The 26,013-nt window shown below is 41.4% G+C and overlaps 1 protein-coding gene across 5 annotated transcripts in view; it reads left to right on the top strand.

Moving 5' to 3' along the window:
• Positions 1-26,013, top strand: part of CACNA2D1 (calcium voltage-gated channel auxiliary subunit alpha2delta 1) — a 369,792-nt gene that overhangs the window by 58,868 nt on the left and 284,911 nt on the right. For all 5 annotated transcript variants that reach the window (XM_081927647.1, XM_081927649.1, XM_081927651.1 and 2 more), the window contains exons 2-3: positions 11,640-11,721; positions 23,480-23,596. In XM_081927647.1, the coding sequence (XP_081783773.1) occupies positions 11,640-11,721; positions 23,480-23,596 (199 nt within the window). The remainder of the gene's footprint in view (positions 1-11,639; positions 11,722-23,479; positions 23,597-26,013) is intronic.

Consider the following 26,013-nt stretch of genomic DNA (forward strand, 5'->3'; position numbering starts at 1 on the left):
AAAGTCATGGCAAGCTAGAAGTCAAAAGATTTTTGGGTATCCATGACTACATGAGCTTGCATTGCGCAACAGTATGCCACCTTTCGTTTACAGATGTTTTATTTATGAACCTTTGAGACAATTATTTAGCTTTATAAAGAAAGAGTCCATTATAAAGAGAGACCTAAAAGCCATTGAATGCCATCTCTTTACTGCAAACTCCCATGATCAAGGTTCTGTGATGTGTGGAACACGGTGGTAATAGCTACTGTACTTTTCTGTGCCCTTGTTTTTATTGGTATCTAAAAGTATTATGTAAAGTATTTTGGAGTTACTTCGACAACAAAATGCTGCATGTTTAAATCCGCCCCCCCCCCAAAAGCCTGCTCTTAAAACTGTGTGTTAACTTTTCAATTGCCAAGATCAAAGGAATCTGTAGCTCATTTCAGATGTTCAATGAATGCATGGTTCCTCACCCCTGACATTTATATCTTCATTGTAAGATCTTCCTTTTACCTATATATGTTCAACTGCATTGTAAGGCATACACGTATGCCCCGCTTTTTTTAGGGTTCCTGATAGCATGGATAGGATCCAGTGGCATACAGTTTTATGCGCATTGGCTGTATATATGCCAGGCTTCTGTAATCTGGTGTCCTCTAGATGTTGGGACTCGAGCTCTCATCATCCATAACCAGTGGCCATGTGAGTTGGGGCTGATGGGATGTTCAAAACATCTGGAGAGCAGTAAGTTGGATACGTCTGCTCTGTGCTGTTGATATCTGTCCCTGTCTGCTTGTATTAGGCAAAGAGAACCTGTGGCATTCCAGCAACGTCTAAAGGGCTACAGCCTCTTTATTTCGGTCTATATATGCGCACAGGAACTCTTGTCTACCCAATGGAACAGGGAGCGCAGCCAAAAACAAAAGCCATCACTTTTGTTGGGACAAGTTGCTCACTCAGAAGCTCCATGAAATTTGTCCTGGTCAATCTCCTCTATATCTATCACCCTCTGGGCAGCTCCTAACAGAATTAAAATCACACTAAAACATCAAACACTAAATATCTCCCAAATCATTTGGTGGTCCTTTCTCCTCTTCTTCTTCATCTTCCTTCTTTCCTTTCTTTCTTCCCCCCCTCTCTCCTTCCATCTTTGGCCCAAGAACAATGCATTTTATTTTCAAAAGCAGAATTACAAAACACCCAGTAAGGATTATTCCGCAGTGTTCAGTTTTATCTGACAGCCAAATCAAAGAAGTCCATATTGTTTTGGGTGTTTTTCAAGCTGCTTGGAGTTCATGGGATCAGTTTTTATGTCTTACTGTGAAAAGTGAAATGTTTGTCGATTTTTCAAGCCCTCTCATTTTATCTAGTGTTTAGAATGAGAAATGAAGCAGCCTTTAAAAGATTGCCTTGATGTAAACCTAAGCAGTGAAACAACTTACTACTGCCACAAAATTCGTGTTTAAAGTAATGCCCATGTGGAAAAGTGAATTTGGGCGTACAGGGTGGAAATTGTTTGAGGGGATGGAGAAAGGAGTACCTCTGAATATTCACAATTCTAGCCCAACCCTTATGTTTCATTAGTGAAGGGAAATGCATTTCTAAACAAGGGATTGAAACAAGATTTAGAACTCTGTTTGCAAACTCTGGTTGATGCTAGTTGTAGTGGTAGTTATCCCTTGGTAATTCTGGTGCAGTTATTTATTTCATTTATATGCCATGTTTATCTTCCAAGGAGTTCAAGGTAGTGTACATGCCCCCCCCAATTCCATCCTCAAAACAACCCTGTGAGGTAAGTTAGGCTAGGAGGTGAAGAATCACCCAAAGTCACCCAAAGCTTCATGGCTAAGTAGGGATTTGAACCCTGGTCTCCCAGGTCATAGTCCAATTTTCGCACCTTTATGCCTCACTGGCTTTGATATAGTGAATGCCATCCATGAAGAGCTGTCAAGGAGAACAAGTGGATGAGTACATGGTGCTGTAGTTAGAAGATCACTGCCATATCCTCAGCAGGTCTTCAGTGTAAGTTGTGAAAACACACTACGTTCAGGAATAGCCAATCTGTGTCAAAAGTTATTGATGGAGGCTGTCGCTGACTGGTGGGGAACCAGTGGACCTGTCCACACTGCAGCTGCCATCTTGATCATTGACTATCCTTGCTGGTTTTGCTGGGAGATGGAATCCTGACAACATACTGAGGATCTCAGATTGCCCATCCCTGCTGGAGTTCATAGAATTGAGCCCTGGTAGGTTTAGGCTCTTCTCTTCCACTCACTTCCTTGCATATGGAACAATAACTAAAATACAGTGTATGTTAGAGAACTTATAGTAAAGAAGAAAATTGTGTTGCCTAAGCAGAATTTTTGCCAAGGCCAATCAAAATAGCCTTGGGAACAGATATTTAAATATTCCATGCACCTCTAATTTTTATCCTCATTTGTATAAATCCTCTTTTCTTTAAACCTTTAATCTCTTCTTTACTAGTATCTGATCTGCCATATTTTAATGTCATTATGATTTTCTCTCTTTCTAAGGCTAAAATGTAATGCTTATTAGTTTTGGGGGAAATTCATTTTGCTATAAATGAGTCAGGATGTGAACCTCAGAGGTTAAACACAGCTGATAATACCCTTTCATGCCTAAAGTGCTTTAACAAAGCTGTGCATTTATTTCACAAAGTCCTATTAAATGAGATTTATTCTGCCATTGCATTTTGATAACGGTACTTTGAGATATTAGTGTTGTGTGAGAATTCTACCACACAGTCTGAGGGTAACTTGATGTTGTATGCAGTTAGGATTTTGTATCAGAAGGGGCTGGTTATTGATCTGATTCACTATGAGATAAATAAAAACTGTGTGAAGGGTCTGTTTGAATCTCTAGCCCACTTTAGATGTGATCTTCCATGTGCCCAGAACGGTACAGGAGAAGAGAACAGGGCCACCCCTGTGGCCCATGTGTTGGGTTCTTAATTACAGCCCAATCGTAACCATATGTGTTGTTGTTGTTGTTTAGTCGTTTAGTCGTGTCCGACTCTTCGTGACCGCATGGACCAGAGAACGCCAGGCACCTCTGTCCTCTACTGCCTCCCGCAGTTTGGTCAAACTCATGCTGGTAGCCTCGAAAACACTATCCAACCATCTCATCCTCTGTCGCCCCCTTCTCCTTGTGTACTCAAAAGTAATTCCTACTTAATTGAATGGGGCATAGTCCCAGGTCAGTGGGATTAGGAATGTAGGTTCTAAATCACAGAGGGGAGTCTTTGTGTTTCTTAGAATGTCCTCCCTCCCATTGTGTGAATATTGGTTGCTGGGGATGTGGGGATGGGGCCTGTGGGCATTTCTCACCCCCCACCCCCTTTCTTCCTCTGTTTGATTATGATTCTGCTTTGTTGCTTTTGTTTGTGTAAAAACCTGCACTATGGATCTGGGAGCCAGCAAGTTATTCCTCTCCAAAGTGTAAGCAAAAATGCTGCATTTTTAAAAAGTTAATTAAAATAGCCAAAGATCCATAATAGCAGGGCACTGTACCTGGAATATGCATTGATGCAAGGTGAAAACATAACGCGTGTTCTGGGTCCTGATAGCATCGTCAGCGCTGGTTTCTTCATGGCAGAGCATGATGTCTTGTGGAGAACATCTTTTCTCACCGCTTGTGTGGAACTCTGCAAAAGTTACGGAAAGTTGTGCATATGGGTGCAAGACATTTTTCTTTTACATAAGGAGACCTTAGGCTTTTCCAACAACCATACTGGCTGCCTCAACTATACTTGCTATTTGCAGGATGGTTCAAGAAGCATTTGCCAATCCATGAAATGGGCATGCAAGTTAATCCTGCGTCCTTGCTTACTTAGCATTCATCATGCTTTGCCTAGCTATTGTGGTAATATATATGTTTGGTTTACCCATGCAAGTATAGGCATTGACTTGTATTCAGTGATGGGGAAGAAAGAACCTTATTCCAATGCTTTGATTTGCCTAGTTGTTGCCAGAAGCCGGACAATGGGAATCCTGCACTCTGGTTCTGTGATCCTGTGGTTGCTTACTTATCTGTTTACAGTTACCTCTATGAAGAGACACAAGAAAGGCAGAGCACTTAGCATGAACCCCACTATAAGTGCTTTGAACTGGATTGTGGGGTGGAGAGGTAGGTGGTGAACTTGTGACAGATACAGGATGTGATACTGACATTCTGTTTTATATGTCAGCCCTTAAAGTGTCCAGCTTTGATTATCAGCCCACTGAAGCCAGTTCATCTGCGGTACAATTATAGCCCAAGCATCCTTTCCCCTCTCCTTCCTCTACTACCGTATTTAGTATTCAGTTATTTTAGATGCAAACATGGTTCATGACTCTGGTACGTATTAAAATACTGACCTCAGGGGTAGCATTAAGCTATGTCTGTTCCCTGCCCTCTGTGACCCCAGTGTCTGGGGCAAGTGGCAGGTTTCACTCCTCAGCTGTGCCCCAGTTGCAATCTGCATACATTGTCTCACTAGAATTTAATGCTAGTCACTATGAATCAAGCCTGTTCCTTCTGTCCTTTGATCTACTTTCTGTGTTCTCTTTCTTGATAGTATTGATTGTGGTGGAAATTTAGCCCTCTTCAGGCAATCTGAAGAGAGGAAATTAACACAATAGAGTCCTCCCCTCCATCACCTGCCACAAACTGGTGGGCAAATTTCTGAATTTGGGAGCTCCTGTGATTGTGGAGGCTTCCATGTGATTTTAGAACCCTGATATTCCAGGGTTTAAATTGCATGGAGAGCCCTCTATGAGTAAAGAGAGTTCCCTATTTCAGAACTTCACCTTCCAACTTGAGATGGAGTTTAGTATTTTTGGCCCTGCTCACATGAGTATTTAACACCTGAAAAGGGTTCTAAAGAACTGACTTTATATCTTATTTACTTTATATTTGGGAAAGTTGTTCATTATGCATTTGGATATTCATGTTACTGTAACCAAATTTTGCATGATGGTACCTACAGTCAGGGACACAGGTGGCGCTGTGGGTTAAAGCCTCAGCGCCTAGGACTTGCTGATCGAAAGGTCGGCGGTTCGAATCCCTGCGGCGGGGTGCGCTCCCGCTGCTCGGTCCCAGCGCCTGCCAACCTAGCAGTTCGAAAGCACCTCCGGGTGCAAGTAGATAAATAGGGACCGCTTACCAGCGGGAAGGTAAACGGCGTTTCCGTGTGCAGCTCTGGCTCGCCAGAGCAGCGATGTCACACTGGCCATGTGACCCGGAAGTGTCTCCGGACAGCGCTGGCCCCTGGCCTCTTAAGTGAGATGGGCGCACAACCCCAGAGTCTGTCAAGACTGGCCCGTACGGGCAGGGGTACCTTTACCTTTACCTTTACCTACAGTCAAGGCACAGGTTTTCCTCTATATTTTTTGATACAATTGGATGCTATTTTGAATCAAGATGGTGGACGAAAACTTTCTGAACTGCACTCATTTGACTCACTAATTTCAAAACTGCACTGTTTTTGGATTAGATAGGGAAAAGCAAGAGGAAGAAAAATTAATACAGAATTATTTTGCTTCTGTTCAAGCAGCAAAAGTTTTTTTCTGGTTAACTCAACTCATGGTTTTGAAATATGTAAATACAGTGGTACCTCGGGTTAAGAACTTAATTCGTTCTGGAGGTCCATTCTTAACCTGAAACTGTTCTTAACCTGAGGTACCACTTTAGTTAATGGGGCCTCCCGCTGTCGCTGCACCGCCAGAGCACGATTTCTGTTCTCATCCTGAAGCAAAGTTCTTAACCCGAGGTACTATTTCTGGGTTAGCAGAGTCTGTAACCTGAAGCATATGTAACCTGAAGCTTATGTAACCCAAGGTACCACTGTACTGGTTTGTTTCATGAAGACTCAACCAAAGTTGGATTATGTTGCTATTAGGAGCTAGTCCATGTTGTGCTAAAAATAAAACTGCAGCTAACAGACTAGGTTAAGAATTTGGGCCTTATGTTTTGTTTCATGTGCCAGGAACTATTTTAAATATAAACAAGATTAATAAGAGCTCAATCTAACTCTGGTGTTTTTTTTTAAACAAAGTACTACAAAAGTTTTCTTAAACTCATTATGCATGATAAATTTCCAGGAGTCTAACTATGAGTGGTAATAACTGAGTTTTAGAGCGTAGCAGTAAAAGCTTGATTTGAGCATTTGATTAATTTACTCGGTATAAGCAATAAATAGCCATTTTTAAGAGCCTTTAATGAAACACCTCCAGGAAACAATGGCAATCAATGAACCCTATCTTAATTAAGTCTTGTATCTTTTCTGTGAGATACTTCTCATTTAACTGCTTTATCACAGTCATCTTCTTGAATTGCTTAAATTATTAATTTTTCTTATGATGTGTACAGCTCTCTATATTTATGTCAATACATGATCCAAATTATTTTGTGCTAGACATATGTGTCTATTAATTTAATGAGGAAAAATGGAGAGAAAGTATTAAAATAATGACCTAACATTAATTTCTATAAGGAGACATTTTCATTTCACTTAATGCACGGCTGCAAATGAAAATTTTCTTTTATGCATAATAGTGGAAAGTAAATTAGCCAATATGCAAACTACTGCTTAAAAGACTTTAATCTCATGGTGTTGGGAGAGATCCTGAGTTCTATATGGAATGTCTTGATTCTCTTTACTACCAAACTTTGAGCAATAGCAGACTCACATTTTGAGACTAGGAAGCCTTATTTTGAAGTGTCCAAAGGGCACTGATCACAATATATCTTTTTTCCCCTTTTCTGGGTTGAGCTTGAGGAATCTCCTAAGCTTTAGACCACTTTCATACTTTAAAATATGCTAATAATTCAACAAACAAAGGGATAATATTTAGGATTTCCTTTTCTTTGTCATCCTCCTCTGGCAAATATAACAGAAATCAGCATACAGTTTGCTGGTATGTATGTCTACAATTTGAAGTGTGATGATGGAGAGAGAAATGCTTCATGACTTGAAGATGTGCTACAAGTTCTCCTTTTTAAGATTTTGTCTGCCCGGAAGCAGTTCGCCAGGTGAGGTGGACCTGCTATACTAGCCTCTCGGCAGATGGGTTGCTGTTTTTTACCAGGAGGGAAGAGCAAAGTGGCAAAGGGTCTACACAGTTGTAGTGGATCCCACCACTGTAGACCAATTATGTAGCGGATCCAAAACTACATACATATCCCATCATAACCACCACAGGTTATCTTTTGGTCTGTGTTTGAGGGAAAACTTGGTGATTTGGTGTCTTTGGCACAAGGTTTTATTTACAGTGCAAAGTTGGTAAAACAAAGATGTGTTTTTTCGAGAAACAGTTAACTTATTAATTACACTAAATCTAAAGATGTTGCAGGCATTAACACAAAGCAGAAAATGCATGGCTTACCTTAAACTTCAGTTGCTAAAAATCAGTTGTTACACTTCAGGTAGATGTTCAGTTTCTATAATAAGTGGTAAAATGCTCAACTCAGTTTCTGTTACTTCACTCCCATTTCTTTACATAGTTATGACAGGTATTAAATACTTTTGATGCAGCACAGCTTCCTTCACGACTTAATACTCTGGTTCAGGAATGAGGGGCACTTTTTGTCAGTTACCCAACCTCTTAAGAATCCCACTCCTGAGATATGCCAATTAATATATCACACCTAGAGGATCACCTCACTCCTTTTAACTGGTTTGGGAGTCTTCTCTTTCTAGAAGATCTCTCCCCTTGCTGGAATGAGACCCAAATAGACTGTTTTCTCACAGTTTCTACTTCTGCTGACTCAGACTCAGCCTCCCCTTTACTTTTGTCTGTATACTTTCCCAAGACACTCAACACAGTCTTACTGTCTAAGCTACGAGGCTCCTTCCTCTAGCTATTGACATTCTCCTCAGAGCGGATCTTAAACTAAGATTTGACCTAAGTCTCTCAGACAAACCCTATCCTAATCCCTATATCCCATCTCAAATTAAAACCTGTGTAAAAAAACAAAAAACACACCCTCAGAAACTGAAGCAATATATGAATGAGTATGGTGCCTGCTCCTGATCTATCCCAGGGAGAATGTAATCCCTGAATTTTCGCGTTCCCGTTTGTCTCCTGCCTCTAGCTATGCTTGCTAATCACAGTCTCTGGTCTTTCTCTCAGAGTTTTAGATATTCATATCCTGTGGACAGGGGACTATGAGTGTCTGTGGTAGTTGTGCAGTTGGGCACATTGTCCCTTCGTGTACTACTTTCATTGTTGCATGTTATTAAGTTTTTGCTTTTTTAAAGAAATATTTGGCTCTCATACTGAAGGCCATTCTGGGCAGGAGGGGAAAATGACTTTGCACTGCTAATATATGACTGACTCAAATCTCATTTATCTTAATTCTGAAAATACCATTTCTTTTCTTTTGAATTGTCCTGGGATAGACTGTCCTTCATTTGGGGATTGTTTGTTTGTCTGGTAAAGTGGAACCAACCGAATGAAAGGAAGAGAAAGATGTTGTTGAATACCCATGATTCTCTTGTCTCTCACATTAAACAAAGTATTTCTAGACTTCTAGGCATGAGACAGCTTCTAAAACAAATTATAACAAGAAAATGTACAGAATCAAGGGGCTTTGACATATGAAAAGAGGAAGAAATGATACAAGGATATATACACTCATGTTACAAAATGCAGAGTAGTTGCATCAGTGAGAATGAAATTGCACAGGAAAACTTTTTTTTAAAAAAGCTAAATAAAGTGGTGACCATTTTTTAACCTTCCCCATGTTAGATGAAATAATAAATAAAGTAAGACAAGAAGTCTTAATGCAGAAACTAGCCACAGAGCACAGCCATCAAAATGCTGTGCAGAAGAACAAATGTCCCACTCCAGCCAAGGTACAGAGTATGAGTATCCAATCTGCAGCCCAAGATATCTTGGCAGTCAAGGCAGAAATTCCCACATTTAGTTTATTGTAAAATGAAATATTTTATTTGTTGCCCTGTCACAACACTCTACACCAGATGCATGAGGTGGTTGCTTCACTCTACTCAATGGAAGGGCCAGGCCTGCCAGGAGCCTAAATAGCTCAGAAGTGAATTGGCAACCACTATAACACAAAAATTATCCTTAATTGTGGGGGCTTTGTTAATACTGGTTGAGTGAGATTTAAGAAAAATGACAAGAGTAAAACTGGTACATTCAACTTCCCGCAGTTTTACATTTCCTCATGTAATCTCTCCCCTCATTCTCCTTCAGTGGCGTAGCGTGGGGGGGCCGGCGGCACCGGGCGAAACATCTGGGGGTTAGGGGGTGCAAATCCACGGGTTGGGGGGCGCAAATTATTTGCCTTGCCCCGGGTGCTGACAACCCACGCTACGCCACTGTTCTCCTTTGTATGCAGGTATCTCGCGTCTTATGCAAGGGCTCAGTTCTGGGGAGTCCATGTGTAAGCCTAAAAGGCAGGAATCCCTGGCCCTGTCTTTCCCCATGAGGTGGAGGGCTGCTTGGCTGGCTTTGGGAAGGCCACGCAAGGCTTCTGGCTGCATTTTAGAGCCCTCCTGCTGCTTTCGCAAAGCTGGAAAAGCTCGCCATGGCAGCTGTGTGCAGGTTTGTGTGTGGGAAATAAATAAATGGAGAGTGGGTTTCCTCCACTCTCCATTTATTTATTTATTCCCCCTCCCCATGCAAAGCTGTGATCGCATAAATATAATCAGCGTAAGATGTGATTTACCTCTATTTGAAATGGTGTCCCTGGTGGTAGCCGCTATTGACAGAAATAAACAAAAAAAAAAGTCCTTCTGGGCACACTGTAGTTCTGTGGATTGCAATAAGGGTTACTGTGCATCACAAATTAATAAAAGCCAACAGAACATGCCTTCCCCCCAAGCAAATGCTTACGCCCTCTTCTTGAGCACAGAAGCATCAAGGATCATGCATGCACTATAAATTGAAAGCACATGAATTCCCCCCCCCCAAACAATCCTGGGAACTGTAGCTTGTAAGAGTACTGTGATTTTGCAGCTCTCTCTGGAATGAATTATAGTTCCCAGGGTTCTTTGGGGGAAGCAATGTGGTTTAAATGGTGTAAACACAACCTTCGTAAGGAGACAGAAGCAGCTCATCTGAATCTTAAAAACTCACCAGCAATTTGCACGGGCAGAGAGCTGGAGGGGGCAGAGGTGGGAGGAGCTGTTGTCATTTAACATGCCATCTCCCTCTCCTGGGCATAATGCAAATCCTGTGGGCTTCCTCTCTTTTTGACATGGTTTTCATTGCAGTTTAATGTTCTGCTTGAACAGTCAAGAAAAAAACCCTTTTGCCTGAACCTTTGTTTTGTTGATGCCCTAAACAGCATCAAAGAAACCCAGCGCTGTCTCCTTAAGGCCCCAGACTTCACGTTTGGTGTGACATTTTTCTTGTTGTTAAATAAACTCTGACCATGAGCAGCTGTCAGGCAGAAATACACCACAGGCTAGCATTCAACGAAACACCAGACAAGCATTTTGGCAGCCAGAGGGCTCTTGTTTTCTTCCCTTCCTATTCTCCCCCACTCTTGACACATGTAAGAAACGAAAATTCAGTAAAGCATGGAATCCTTGATTAGATTTTTTTTTCTAATAAGGAGAATGTATTACATCATCCCAAGTGGTATACTGTCGACTTAGCTCTCTGTGTATAGACATATATGTGTTTGTGTGTGTATCGATCAATAGTAAATACATCCAAACTTAGTTTGGCATTTGAAAAACAGCCATGAGAGACCACACCTGCCTGGAAGCAACTCAAGTTCATTTTCAGTAATACACTTTTAAGGGATTTTAAGAATGGGAAAATAATATACAAATATAGTATCTTAAAAAGAATACTAATAGTTTTCTTATCTGTGATCATCTGAGTTCATTTTGTCTAGTATAACTAAAAAGAATACTAATAGTTTTCTTATCTGTGATCATCTGAGTTCATTTTGTCTAGTATAACTGTGTGTATGTTCTCTGATTCACATATATTAGCTCCCCCTGAATCCATGTTAACAAGCCAAAGTTCCAAATCCATTCCCTTGCATAGCAAAATGAAGAATATGTGGTTTTGCTTTTTTCCCATAGGAATAGCCAGATAACAAAATATTTTGCACTATTTGCATTTCTCTCTCTCTACTGGGATAAAATGCATTATAGGAGAATATTATTTCTGGAAAATGCTTTTTGTTGTTGTTAGTGACTCTCATGTTTGGGTGTTTTGCTTTTTAAAAATCAGCAAAAGAAAATAGTATAAGATACAGAGGGTTTAGGTTTTATTTAATAACACTTCCCAAGAGGCAAAATGTGTGTTACTTTTTTTATAACTGTTGTTAAGCAGTTGGAGGCAGTATGGTATTTTTATGTATCAGACTTTGGTTGGGTGATTTTTGTTTGTTTGTTTTACTCCTTTCTCAGTGCCAGACTGTTTACAGGAGGCTCCTCCTAACCAAGTTAAATCTAAAATATATGCCAAGAGTTTCCATGAGAGCAAGCGAGGAAGAGAATGGTGTGGAAAAGTATGAGTAGAGCAGATTCACAGCAATATCAAAGGGACTTCAGCATCAATCTGCCACATGGAAGACATTCTGTCAACCTCTATTTATGCTTGTGATCATCATAGCTATTTGCCTTTGATCTAATGGGACGTCTCTTTTCTCCTTCTTTTTTATTTCTGTAGGATAAAGCGGTGGGTGGATAAGATGCAAGAAGACCTAGTAAGGCTGGTGAAAACAGCGAGTGGGGTGGATGAACTTGCTCAAGTAAGTGACAATTACATGGATGTAGTGCATGAGGAGGTTCACAAATGGGCACCTAGTAAATGCTGGACAGTCTCGTTCCACTAAGGAGTTTTTCGGAGAGCAAAAAGCCAACACTGTTAGGGCTCAGTTTCAGATTTGGAACACAGCCCTGGTGCAAATGGGGCAGTAGCTTCTCTTGAACAGCAGTTGCATCGTAGGAGCCTTGGTGGAACAGTGTGCTCCCTATGGCATTCCCTACTATCCTCAAGTAGCAAAATGTATTGGGCTGTCCTTGCATTCTGAAGCCTAGTGTCATATTGCATGTGCTTCTATTGCTGCTAACAAGTTGAAAGTCATGGGCAGAAGCAGCAAGGTGCAGATGGCACAGATGTCCTGTGGAAGACACCATCTGTACCCTCCACTTACTTTTCATTTTTGAGCTCTTCGCATTAGCCAGCCTTCCCCCCTGCCACTTACACACAATCCAACACCAAAGGGGTTTTTCCAACACAAACTGTGACAGTGAAAACAAATGTGGTTTTCTCTTTTAAAAAAAATAAAAGAAACTGAAAGCCTAAAATTTCAGGAGCACAAATAATTTAATGCATTGTGTGCTGTATGCAAAGAATGGCCTGGAGCACATAACAGCTCTTCCTATTATATTTCTTTCCTCCAAAGCTAACTTGATAAAGGAGGTTGCTGCATATTCATTAATTGACTTACTGTCGTCTGACTTTGTTTAGTCAGACTTGCTTATTGTTAGGAAAAGCTAATATTTAATCAGGTGCAAAAGGCATGGGCTTATTACTGCCTCTCACAGCAGCAAAAACTCCTTCCATTATACTGCCTGTCTGGTAAATGTGAAATGCTGTAAATGGTGACTGGGAAAAAGTGGGGGTGTCTGTAGTGAGCTAGTAATGCCCAGATTGTCGTAGATTTACAAGGCATTCCTCTGAAAGGAGGGCAAGTCTTTCGCAGTAATTCAACTCTGTTACTGATTTCATAGGAGGAATGTTAGAAGCACTTTGTGGAAGGGAAGAACTTCCTGATTGCAGAGGACATGACAAGGTGTGTGGTTGTCAGTCATTGTGCAAGTGGAATGGGACCTGCGTGTTGTCTCTGGATTCCCATGTGGATGTTGGAAGAGAAGTCACCCCTTGGCAAAAGAAAACCCTGCAGCCCTTACTTGGAGGGGTTGGCCTCATTGCAATGGCTTCCAGAGAGCTGTAAACAGGCAGTTTGTCAGTTGCATGTAGGCATCTGCACTGTGAATCCTGTAAGCAATGCACAGTCACAAGACCCAGATGCAACTTTGTGCTTGTTAAATAGATAGGAACTTTATTTGCATTAGTCACTAGCTATAGCAATAAGATAACATACACTGGGGATAGAGCTAAATAGTTAGCTATACAAAATACATTCTGGAGGTTTACATCAATACAAATGGAAAAAATTTCCTGGTAATCTGGTTCTTTCTAGTTCTCCACAACCCTTTAGGATGAAGCCAGATGGATTTATAGTGACCTTCTCCTAGCTGTGTGCTCTCCATATGTTGTTGAACATCCAAGCATCAGCCCCAGCAAGCATGGTACCCTCAATGGTTAGGGTTGATGGGGAAGGCTGCGCGCAAGCTACCCAGGGCTGACGTAGTCCAATTCAAGCAGCGTCCATCAAAGTCATTATACAGATAGCCCTTGCATAAACTCTGAACATAAGCCTATTTAGATAAGCCCCTGTCCATCACCTGACATCATGTATGTTAGGTTATGACAGGTGGGTGTTGTAAAAGAAGCATAGTATAGACTGGCTAGCCAAAGCTTTCTAACAAGCAAAACATCTGTGTTCAACCTAAGAGTCAGGGTAACATAATTTTTTAATCTGTTCCATAACAAAATTCAGAGTCATGTGAAGCTCGATTGACAGCTGGGTTTACCCTTTTGCTGTTGAGATCTGTGTATATGATCCTATTGACTTTACTCATCAACTGACCATTACCATGGCGTGCCTGCTGTAGTGTTCTCTCAATCTAATTAACATTGTGTGTAGTCTAAAATGCAAAGTAATTAAATGTTCATGCTCTGCTAGAGTCCCTTACTGGACAGGGTAATAAAAAATGAGGTTACACTCTGTCTGCCTTAATGTAGTTTGGCTCTCAAATGTCAAGCCACTTGAAGGGAACAATAGCTTCTTTAAAAATGATGAATTTGCCTTTCTTTTGCAACTCAGGAGTGAGGGGAAAAAATCTAGAATACAGGAGTGAAAACTGAACCCCCCTAATAGAACCTTCTTGCAAAACCACCTAATTGGATGGAACACTACTCCCAGAATCTATTTCCATTTTGATATGGAGTTGCACTAGCAAGTCAAGCGTGATATTCCCAAGGCATTATGTTAGTTCAGTCCCAGAGCTATGGAGCAAGTGTATACAGTTAACTGTCTGCAGATGATAAAACATAGAGTGAAAGGAACATTGGATTTAGAGGACGGATGCTAAAGGCAGCTTTGGACATTGCAAACCAGTGGTGACAGAGGAAGAGTGTTTGACCTGAGCTCCCTCTTTTTCATTGCTTCCTCTTTAATTTGTGCAATGGGGAGGCTCACTCTCCACATGCATCTGGCATTTGCATTTTTGCATTTGAAAGAGCAAAGAAAAAACTGGGGGGGGGGGTGAATCACGAGTTGCACATCTTGTGATACTCTTTGTTCATAAGGTATGAAACTTCTTTAAAACTCAAAAGACATGTGCTCATCCTTACTAACCTTTAGCAAACTAGCACAAAAGCCTTTGGAAAGCTTCTAACATGTATGTTCCACCATACTTTTTTCTATGTGGTGTAAGGGAGGCACAGGAACAAGGTTAGCAGTGACTAGAAGTTGGTTAGTAACATGTTTGTTTGTTTTAATATTGACTCATGTGACCTGCAAACCAACACAGCTGTGTTTGTGTGTATGCATGTGTGTACACATAGATATATGGGATTTTGAAAAGAGTTGTGGTTTAAAAATAGAATTTTTTATACACATTTTGTAAACACAAATGAATGCTGATAGCTGCAAGATCAGTCTGGGCTCAGCTCTAGAGCTAAGCCAGGCAATCAGTATAATAACTTTTGCTAGACTAGACCACACCGGACTTCAGGCAAGGGATCATCTGCCTGAATGCTTCTCCTTACCAAAAATAACAAAAAAGCCCCTACTCCTAGTGTATTAAAATAGTATCTCAGGAGCAATGAGTAAATCATCTCTTTGGGGGCATTCAGCTCCATGTCATTGTACAGTAATCACATGGGGAGAGTGAGGTCCTATCTCTACTGTCACATCCCCCACCGCCCCACTCGTCACCCACACACTGGGGAAACACCTGTAATAGGGGACCTTCTGTGTGCTTGGGGAACAGGCATAGTCCATCTGTAGTCCTCTAGATGTTTTGGACTACAATTGCTGGCAGCCCAACTCAACATGGCCCAAGATCAGGGATGCTGAGAATGTTGGTGAAGACATCTGACAGGTGCCATGTTAGCTACCCCAGTGTAGACTCTTCCCATGACTCACAGCCTTTATAACACAGGGTTCAAAATCACAGGGAGAGCCCTTGCCCACACCACAGGCTCCACTTACACCCATGGATGCTAGGAATGGCAAGGCCTGTAGGCTCTCTCTCTCAGAACTTCCATAAAGGGCTGTCATCATGAGCAGTGCAAAGTGGCACAGTTGGCAGCCTGCATTTTATTTCCCCTTAGTCATATAACTTGAAGACAGGTCACAGCTTAAACAACATTCACTTCTGTTAGTGGGTCTGGCTTGGAGGTTTCTGGTGTGAGAGTCACTCACACCAGTACAGAAAGAGTAGGAATCAAATGTTTGAGACCTGGGTTCAAGACCCGCTTTAGCTGTAGTCTCATTATGTAGCCATTGGCAAGTGGTTATCATCTTCCAGACTTCTCCGTCTGTAAAAAGCAAACTGCCTTTCATAGAGTCAAGCTGAAGAAAATGAGGAGACATCTGTATACTCCATTATTGACAATAATCGTTCAGAAATGGGGCTACTGAAGTGTGAGTGTGTGAAGAAGCCATAGCTTATCTTTGAGGTTATTTTCTTTTCCCCTCTTGAGTCTGTTTTAATTTAAATAATAAAGAAGATGGAATACTTTGAAAACTACTGACATTTTATTTAGACTTCGTGTGTATGAAAAGGAAACTGTGTGGGATGTAATCTTTTCTTGTCTAATCATGTCAAAACTTTAAATTGCTGCAGGGCTATGGCTCATGTTTCACAAGATACAGACCACAGTAGAATTTGTATCTCAAGCAAATGAGGACAGGGCCTTGCACTTTAGCTTACTGCGGTGTATCTGGAAGTAGCTTCAGACATCTCTACCAATGTGGAGAAAGCAGGTTTATGACTGACTTGACCATTTTCTTTTTATGCCTTCAATTTAGTTTTTAAAAAAGTGCTTCCCTTCTAATATCTCAAGAGAAGAATGTTACATTTCTTCTGCAATGGGATCTGTGAACTTCCCTGACATCTGGAACATAGACATCTCAAAGTAGAGGAGCTACATGATTTCCCATTAGGTGGGAAGCATGAAAGGTGCACAAATCACCCATGGACCTCCTTTATATGAACCTGATCCAGAATCCTGTGTGATGTGTTCCATGTTTCCATGGGACATTAGAGGAGCAAGCTTCTCTCTACTTAGTATCCATCTTTCTTATCTCTCTAAATATGTCCCACCATCTCTATTCTTTTGGGTTTATTTCTTCAGATTGACGGCATGTGCCATGCACAAAGTTTTCTATAGAGTTTTGTACATCCATTATGTCTTGTCTATCAAGCAGCAGGACACTGGGAGAAAGGACAGATCCTGAAGCTGAGGCTCCAATACTTTTTGGCCACCTCATGAGAAGAGAAGACTCCCTGGAAAAGACCCTGATGTTGGGAAAGATTGAGGGCACAAGGAGAAGGGGACGACAGAGGACGAGATGGTTGGATGGTGTTCTCGAAGCTATGAACATGAGTTTGACCAAGCTGTGGGAGGCAGTGGAAGACAGGGGTGCCTGGCGTGCTCTGGTCCAGGGGGTCATGAAGAGTTAGACACGACTAAATAACAACAATAAGCCACCAGGAAAAAAAACCAAGGGAGAAAAAGTAAAATATTGTGTATATAGATATTCTGAAATGGAAAGTATTGTTTTTAGGAAGCACGGTATCAGAAATCTTATTTCTGAGTACTGGTCCACTCCTAAGAGGCTCCAGCATAGGCATGCTTGGAACAGGGAATGCCAGCAGTTATGCTCCTGTAATGTTATAAAATATGGTCCCAGTTTTGCAAGGTGATTATGCAGTTTCAAGTACTTTCTCCTTGTCTTGTTCCATGTTCTGATGCAGTAAATTCCTAAGCTGCCACTGTGTGAATTTCATATACGTAACACAGTGGTCCTTATTCTCTAGACTTACTCTTGGTTTTCTGATATTTCTTCCTGGCAAATAAGTGTCTTTATTTTTTTAAATTGTGGGAGGAGAATGTCATTTTAACATATTGTTAGTGTACACAAAAATGCACTCAAGAGGCCATGATTTCTGTCCCACCATGGTTTTGTTACAGTCTGCATTGTTTCTGTTCTGTTACAATGTGGTCTTCTAAAAGCTACATTATTAATCTTGCTATCTGCTGTAGCTGAATCTTACATACAGGTACTTAATTATGTGATTAATTTCAATGCATTTCAACAGAAGGGAGACATAAAAAATGCATTAAATAACACAATTATTTGTGCAATATTTAAGGCCTAAAATGACCACTAATGCATCTATTTGCTTGCATGGTTTCCGTTCCTCGCTTCTGACAAATAAGCAGATTGTGGGAATTTCTGCTGCTGTTTCTGACAGAGTTCTCTACCATCCCAAATTCACTTGTTCTTCAAGTTTCAGCCACCTCCTGAAAGCAGGATCTCAGAGGGGCAGCTCATCAGCCATTTACCAAAGCCATTACTAGATGTGCCAAGAGATGGGCTCGGGCAACTGAAGAAAACACTCCCTGCTTCAGAAGCTAGTACAAGATAGGCTGTTGTAAAGTATATTAAATACAACAGGAGAAAAATAATTGTCAGTTTGTATGTGGCACAGGCAGTGGCCTCTTGTCTGGTTACAAAAACACAATAATAAAAACACTATTTTCATCTGTGGTGTATGTTGGAGCATATATTATTCTTGGGGTTTTAGTACAAAAGTTACACCACGTGCACAGGATTTCCAGAGCGGTGTGACTATGTTTAAACTCCTGTAGGAAGAGAATATTTTTAATGGCTTCTTAAAGATTAAGCCTTATTATGACAGAAGCCCTTGGGGATTATAGTAGTGGACTGAGTACATTAAAATTTGTGCCATAAAAAATAGTCTTTAAAGAGGCATGATGATTTTGGGTGTTAATGTCTAAAGCTGTGTAAACCACAATGCAAGCCAGCCTTGCCAGGATAGCTTCCTTGGAGCCTTGTGCGAATCTCAGACTGTACAGGACATATTAGTCAGTAAAGTGGAAGGCCTTCAGTTATGTCTACCATCATATTTTTAAGAAGCATATCTTTCTACTAGTATACTGGGGCAGCCTTACCATGAGGCGAAGTGAGGCAACTGCCTCAGAAGGCCAATGCCAAAAGGCAGGCGTAGGCAAACTTGGCCCTCCAGATGATTTGGACTACAACTCCCATCATCCCTGATCACTGGTCCTGTTAGCTAGGGATGATGGGAGTTGTAGTCCCCAAACATCTGGAGGGCCGAGTTTGCCTATGACTGCCAAAAGGCATGGAGGCAGCAGTGAGATGTCAAAGGACAGAGCCACACTTCCTAAGTTAGCTTGCTCTCCCAACACCAGTTTTAGAGTAAGAGTCAGTTGCCATAATGGTCAGCTTCTATATGTGGAAGGGTAGGAGTGCTATTTTGTCTCTTGACTCAAGAAGCAAAATATTTGGGGCCACTCCTGTAACAGTCTAACATTTCAGCAACATTTTCTTTTTTATTTATTTGTAAAAAAAACCCTATTTATTTAATGATGTAACACAAGAAAACATCATTTTTTAAAAAAAACAATAGTACACCATGTGATACTTTAAAGTTTCAGATTTGACGGAAATGTTTAAAACTCATGGGTTGTATTTAACAAAGAGTAGAGCCCCTGAAATTAATGATCATGACTCAGTTAGGCCCATTAATTGCAGTAAGTTTTCTTCAGGTATATAAATATTAGTTAAATGCCCCTCAATGCCTTTAATAAGCTTTTTTTTATTTCCTCACCCCAACCAATCATGCCATGTTTTGAAGGGGTATGTGTGTCACTCTCTCATTTTATCTCTTCACCCATTGAACAATGCCATATCATCACTGGCACACAAAATCATCCTAATAGTCTAGCTATCTTAAAGTTTGGTCAGCTTTTTGTCTTGTGCGTTATTTCAGACTTCGTTATGCCATTCTTGCATTCCATTTTTGTGTGTGATGGGTTACAGGGCAGAAGCAAAACAAAAGTTGTGTATCTCTGTATTGCAGGGCTGTTTGAAATTTTTATTTTAACTTCATTAAGCATCACAAGTAGGGAAAATAAATCAACGACACCTCAGACCCTAGCAATGCAAGCTTTATGTGAAACATTAAGAGGGACCACTGTGTATGTGTTCTTGTTATATGGCTCATCTGCCTCTCTCTTAATTCATACGAAAATGTCCCAATTCCCCATGGTAGCCTTAAGAGCAAGTGAGGTAATTGGCTCTTTGTGAGAGATGTGTAAAATGTGTCTTTGAAGACACAGTGGAGTAGAAGGACGTGCTGTTTGGCAGCCTTCTTAACTCTTTGCACATTAGGCAGACACTTTTGCATTGTGTGCAGCTTTGTATCAACATGCAGAAAATATTACAGGCCATTAACTTTGAATAAATATGCAGCATATGAAGAACAGTAAGGGAAGAATAACAATGGCACTCTCTCTCCTGAGTTGGAAGCATCCTTGCATATTGACATAAAATTGGTCTTATGATGACCTTAGAGAATGGATTTAGAAATGTGGGAGGATTTTACCATCAACCTGAAGAGCTTTTAGCAAAACAGCAAACTAATTGAAAAACTTACATAAAGGCTTTGTTAATTTGTATGCTTTTGGTAAAAACTACCACACTGCTTTCCAGTGAGTTCTTTAGGCTCTAGACCACAGAAGTAGCTGAAAAATAATAAATTTTGAATACCTTTTGACTACTTTGTATGAAGCATAAGAATGGAACACATTTAGTTATTTAAAATATTTTCATCCCAAAGAACTTTAATTCACATGAATTTTCAAGGTGACCAACAACAGTTTCAGTATAAGCATTTGAGTCTCAAAAAAATTTCAGTGAAATATCCAGATTTAAGAAGCATCACTGAGCTGAGCAGCAAAACCGACAATACTGTAACTAGGATTAAAACAGTCAGCTATCTCAAGCTGAAGACCTTGCACATTAGAATTGTTTTTTATCAGCTGATGACACACCATTGAAGAACAAATCATCTGGGCTTTCAGGACAAAGTCTGGTTGCTGCAACAGAAAAAGTCATTTCCAATGAATTCTCCAACCACTCTTTGGTGGTGGTACACAAAGGACCTCTCCCTCCCTGATGGTCCTTGAGATGCTGGCAGCATCTTGCAGGAGAAATATATCCTTTTTAAAATATCCTAGTCACAAACTGTTTAGGGATTTAAAGGCAAAGTGGAACTTCAAAACAAATTGGGAGCCATTGGTGCTGGTGCAGAATTATGGTCAAGTAATTAAAAAATAATAATCCAGTTGAGGCTACCTTCTCCAGCCAAGGGCACAACCAAAGGTGTTCATAATCACTCCAGAGCCAGAAACAAGGAAAGTCCCAAACAAGCAGTGCAACTGAATCAGATTTCCTAGTTGACCAATGTACTTCTTTCCTGTCTGGATTAAGTCTCAGTTTGCTCACCCTCATACTATCCTTCACAGAAAATAGGTTAGGACTTTCACTGCTTCTCTGGAATCTAATGAAAAGGAGAAACAAATTTTGGTATCATCACTATATCAATGTCACTCATACCCCTATCCAACCTCTACCATTAGGAGACAGAATGCTGGCTTGGTGCCACACAATTGCCCTCCTGATGCTGGTGTCACTGTTGCTTCCTGGGATGGTGTGGAAATGGGGCAGGGCCAATCCAGGGCTCTTGCTGGTGCAATCATGCAGCCCTGACCTGGCTGGCACCTGCCCATGCCTTGTCCTGGTAAGTGTCAGTGATGCCAACATTGTAGATGTTGAATAATATTGGGAGAGGGTATAGCACTGGCTCCCAGAAGCCAATGGGCATGGAGCGGAAGACTATTGGTACAACCTTTACCTAGGAAAGACAGGAGCCAGCACATAATGGCTCCTTCTGGCCGCATGCTGCCCAGGTGTTTCACAAGGTTACCATGGTTGGTAATATTGAAAGGGTCATAGTCCTCCTGCCTAACTGCTGGTATAGGCCATCTACCAGGGCAACCAAGACAATATCATGCCTCACTTGCACTATACATTTAAAGCAGTGTCAGGTCACTTTCAATGGGCATGGTTTCCCAAAAGAATTTTGGAAGCTGTAGGTTTTTTTAAAGGTGCTGGGAATTGTTAGGAGACCCCTATTCCAACCACAGCTACAGTTCTCAGAATGGTTTCACAGCCAGTCCCTCACCTCAGGGTACTGGGGGAACTGTAGCTCTGTGAGGGGAATCAATTTGTTTTTAAATTGCATATATCTAGCTGGATTAGACTTGTTTAACTGCTTTTAATACTGAAATTTAAATTGTTGAAAGGCGGGCAATAAAGTTATTAACAAACACAAACAAACAGACAAACAGACAAACAAACAAACAAACAAACAAACAAACAAACAAACTGTGTTCTCAGAATGGAGATTTTGTACCTGTTCAGAGGCACTATATTCATTTTTTAAAACAAAAGTTTTCTTAGGATGGAGGAAGCATATTTGTGCCTGATCTTAGGTGTCAGTCTGGGGGTATTATTTTTTTAAAAACCAATAAAAAGCAAATATTGCTATTCACAGAAGTGTCCAACTGCAGAAATATCAAGAAGGGAAAAAGGCAATGTGGTGTTAATCCTTGGCATGGAAATGTGGAGAAGGCAAAAATCTACTTTTCGTGTGTATTGAAATGACAAAAAGAAAACCCTGGCAGATCATTGGCAAAGCCAGTTAAAGGTGGGATGAGCTGGGGATGTCAATAGCAAAAAACAAATTAAAAAATAAAATGCTTATTCTTGTTTGAAGTTGACTGGCTTTTTATGCTCCAGTAACATAGTGCACATTTGACAACCTTATTTTCTAATGCCAGTTGTTATTGAACAAACAGATCCACTGGCTGTGCTGAAAAAAGGTGCTGTAGGTATTAGGTAGGTAGGACTGTCTCACCAGAGTGGTGCATGCTCTGGTTATCTCTCGCTTGGACTACTGCAATGCACTCTATGTGGGGCTCCCTTTGAAGGCGACCCGGAAACTACAATTAATCCAGAATGCGGCAGCTAGACTGGTGACTGGGAGACCTACATTGGCTCCCAGTACATTTCTGAGCACAATTCAGATGTCAAAGAGAACAACTACCAGACTTTTAGAAGACATCTGAAGGCAGCCCTGTTTAGGGAAGCTTTTAATGTTTGCTGGACTACTGCATTTTAATATTTTGTTGGAAGCCGCCGAGAGTGGCTTGGGGAAACCCAGCCAGATGGGCAGGGAATGAATGAGTGAGTGAATGAATGAATGAATGAATAAGGGTTGTGATGGATGGAATTAGATGTACTTTTGATATGCAATGTTAAAAATAAAATAAAACTCAGTGGTAGATCACTTGCTTAGTATTCAGAAGACCCCATGTTCAACTTTTGACACCTCCAGTTAAAAGGATCAAGTAGCAGATGGGGTGGAAGACCCCTGTCTGAGATGCTGGGAAACCACTCTCAGTCAGGGCTAGATTGACAAGTCTTAGTGAAATAATAGGAAAGCTTGGAGCTGCTTTTTGGGTTTGTTGACAGTTTCCAAACCACAATAGGTTTTTTGCTTATTTTTGGAAATATTGTGTGCCAGAAGCTGCTGGAAGTTGGCCAGTGAATTAGGCCTGTGTTGATGCTGCCTGAGTTTACTTCCCTTGAGACAATGTGACACCCACTAAGCAGGGGCATAATGTTTGTGTAAACTCAGGCCATCTGTTGAATTGATAAATGCATTTTCCTTATTTACTTACTTAGCCTTGAGGTACTGTATCTGCTTTCATAGACTGCAGCGCACATCCTCTTGATGTCAGTAGTAAAACTGTTGATTGTAATTAATTCGGAGGCTTACCTTTTTTTTTTTTTGATCTTGTGTGCAGGTTTCTGGGGGCATTTGCTCATTTTATTCCCAATTAACCTGCTCTTTCTATCAATCTTGGGTGGCATTCTCCCTCATGTCTCTCCTAACAGCATAGGTCTAAGAAAGGAGCAAAGAAATAGTTTCCTACCAAAGAGATTTTTTACCATAGCATCTTATTCCACCTTCTGGTGGCCTGCTGGATGTTGTTGGGTTCCCATCAGCCCAGGTCAGCATAGCCCATGGGCAGGGCTTATGACACCTTGATTCTAATAGGACCACCAGTGTCAGATGAAAATTGCTTGCGGGTAGGGGAGAAATTCAGCTTATGTGCCATGAATTTTCTATTGTTCATGCTAAGCCTCATAACAGTGCCTGACTGCCTCTTTTTCTGTCCTTGTTCAGATATACCTGCGAAACACAGACTTATATACCGTGGAGGCCAACAATGCACGGCAGCTGGTAGAAAGTGCAGCCCGAGAAATTGAAAAACTCCTGAGTAACAGATCAACAGCATTGGTGGTTTGTATAGACTGGTTATTTTCTTGTTTATATTTCTGAATTGTTGTTTAATGTAACTTTGCCCCCTTGAGTCTTCATTTTCGGTTGATGAAGCTTGTCAGTTGTTGTTTTATTTTCCTATGAAATCCTGGGCAGTGTTATCCTGATGTGTATAGGATGACATATAGACAGAGTGATGACTTGGGACGTTATGATGGAAAATCCACTTCTTAGTTGGCTAGCAGAGGGCAGATGCTTAGGCTTTTGATTGACGGACTGGGGACCATTTGCCAGATGGCAAACAGGAGTATAAAGAGGTTGTTTGATACCCTTACATTGATGCTTGTGACATGGATATATTTTATGCTAATCAGAAATCTCAAAAACCTGTTAAAAAGACACACAACACTACAAAATAACTTGTATTGCATAAATACACAGTGGTGCAATGACAGAACATGGGTGAGAATCACAAGCAGTGTGCGACTTGCTCATGAACAAAAACAGCAGCAGCAACCCCATACTAACAATGGGGATGGTTTTATCAAAGGATGCCATGGGAGTAAAGGGTTACTACAGCCCACATCCAATTTGGGACCCCATGGCTTCTATTAATCAATTTTCTTTAAAATCACACAGGATCTCTCTCACTCCATTGCAGCAGCCACACTAAAACCTATGCAGCTGTTTGAAATAGGTTTGGCCACCCATTGCCTTTTTGATGCGGATTGTTTAATGAACGCTGGGTGGGAATTTTTGAAATGATCTGAAACACCCTAAATAAAATATGCTCACTGGGATTATACCATCTAAAATGAATTGTCTTGTGAGCTTTGATTGTGGCAGAAAATGCCTATGCAAGATATGCAGACTCCTAGACCAACTTTTCTTGGACTCCTGAGTCTAAGCGGCTGTTTGAATGTCACCTGTAGATCACAAAGCTCTTAGGAAAGTGGCGATGGAGCTAAGTGTAAGTGTGTGGATCCTGCAGGATTCTGCTTTCACCATGAACACTGGCGGAGGAAGAGGGGGTGGGGGGAGTGCACCGCCCCCAGCACCACGATCACGGTGGGGTGCCATCGTGGCTGCCCCCCCGCTGGGCGCCATGCCTCTGCAGGCGGTGTACCACACCCCCAGGATGCATGCCAAGCCCCTGAGGGTGGTGTGCCAAGCCCCCAGGATGCGCACCACGCCCCTGGGTGCGTGCCAGCCATGCCCCCCTGGGTGCATGCCAGCCACGCCCCCGCCTGCTCTCCGCCCCCCGGTGCTGGAGCATGAAGCTCCGCCACTGACCATGGAGGTTGGAACTAGAAATCAAGAGACCTGGATCTCTATGCACCAGTCTGATTCTTTCCCCTTAAGTCATAATGCATTACTAGCTCTGAGCATTCAGACTGAACATTGTGTGGCAATGGAGTAAACTCAGGCTCAGAATTTTAGAAATCCAGATTCTTCCTGCCCCAATTCAAAAAGAAGCTTATTGCTACCTTCTGAGCTAAATCAATGCCTGCCATGTCACGTCATTGAGAGCATGCTGGGATCTGATGTGTCCCTTCCAGAGACTGTCCAAAGCCTGGCTCTCTCCTACACACAACTTATCTGGCCTGCTGCTCCAGTGGCAATGGTGGAATGGAGCAATGAAGGGAAGTCTTTCTGCCTGTGGTCTTGTTATATCTGGTGCCTGGTGCCAGGGTCTGTGAGCGAACTTCTTCTACTTTTTTTGGAGCACCGCTGAAAGTAAATGGATGCATGGAATGGGGAGGTTTGGAGGACTTACCTGCTTCTTAGCCTAAAATTCAAGCAAAAGAATTTCTGGGGCCACAAGGACCATCTTGGATTCAAGCAAGCATTCCAAGCCACCAAGACTCTTACTTCTGAGTCAGGAAACTGCATCATTAATCTTGTATACATGGTGTCCCCTTGTTTAGGTGCTCATATGGCACAGCGCACTGCAGTGTCCTGAAGTCTTCAAAACCCTGTTGTTTTGCTCCTTGCTGCACAGTCTTGTAAACTAATATTTCTTGATTTCTGATTTGGGAGTCTCTGTGGTTGCTCTATTAAGAGTGTTTTGTTTCTCATTCTGCTGTGGTCCAGTCTATTAAGGCATGTTGTGCTTCCTGCATCTGATTTGCCAGCTGATTTCTTTATCATTACTAGGCTTCATCGTTTCTCGATGTGCTGCCCTATCCTGGGGTATTTTGTTATGCTTGTGATGCTCTCTTGTTATCTTCTGAACCTGAGTAGGTTCTTACAAGCTTCCTACCTGTATTTGTGTCTTTTAGGAGCTCCCTGCTTGGCTTACTGATTTTTCTAAGTGCCCATTGAGTGATGCAAAGGTGTTCATATTTGAAATCCAGGCATGTGTGTATCTACAGCTTCACTGTTGTCTCCTAAAGACTGGAATGACATGGCATGCTATTGTAACCATCACTAATCAC

Source organism: Podarcis melisellensis (genome assembly GCF_964234715.1).
Source record: "Podarcis melisellensis genome assembly, chromosome: 10".
NCBI classification, from domain to species: domain Eukaryota; kingdom Metazoa; phylum Chordata; class Lepidosauria; order Squamata; family Lacertidae; genus Podarcis; species Podarcis melisellensis.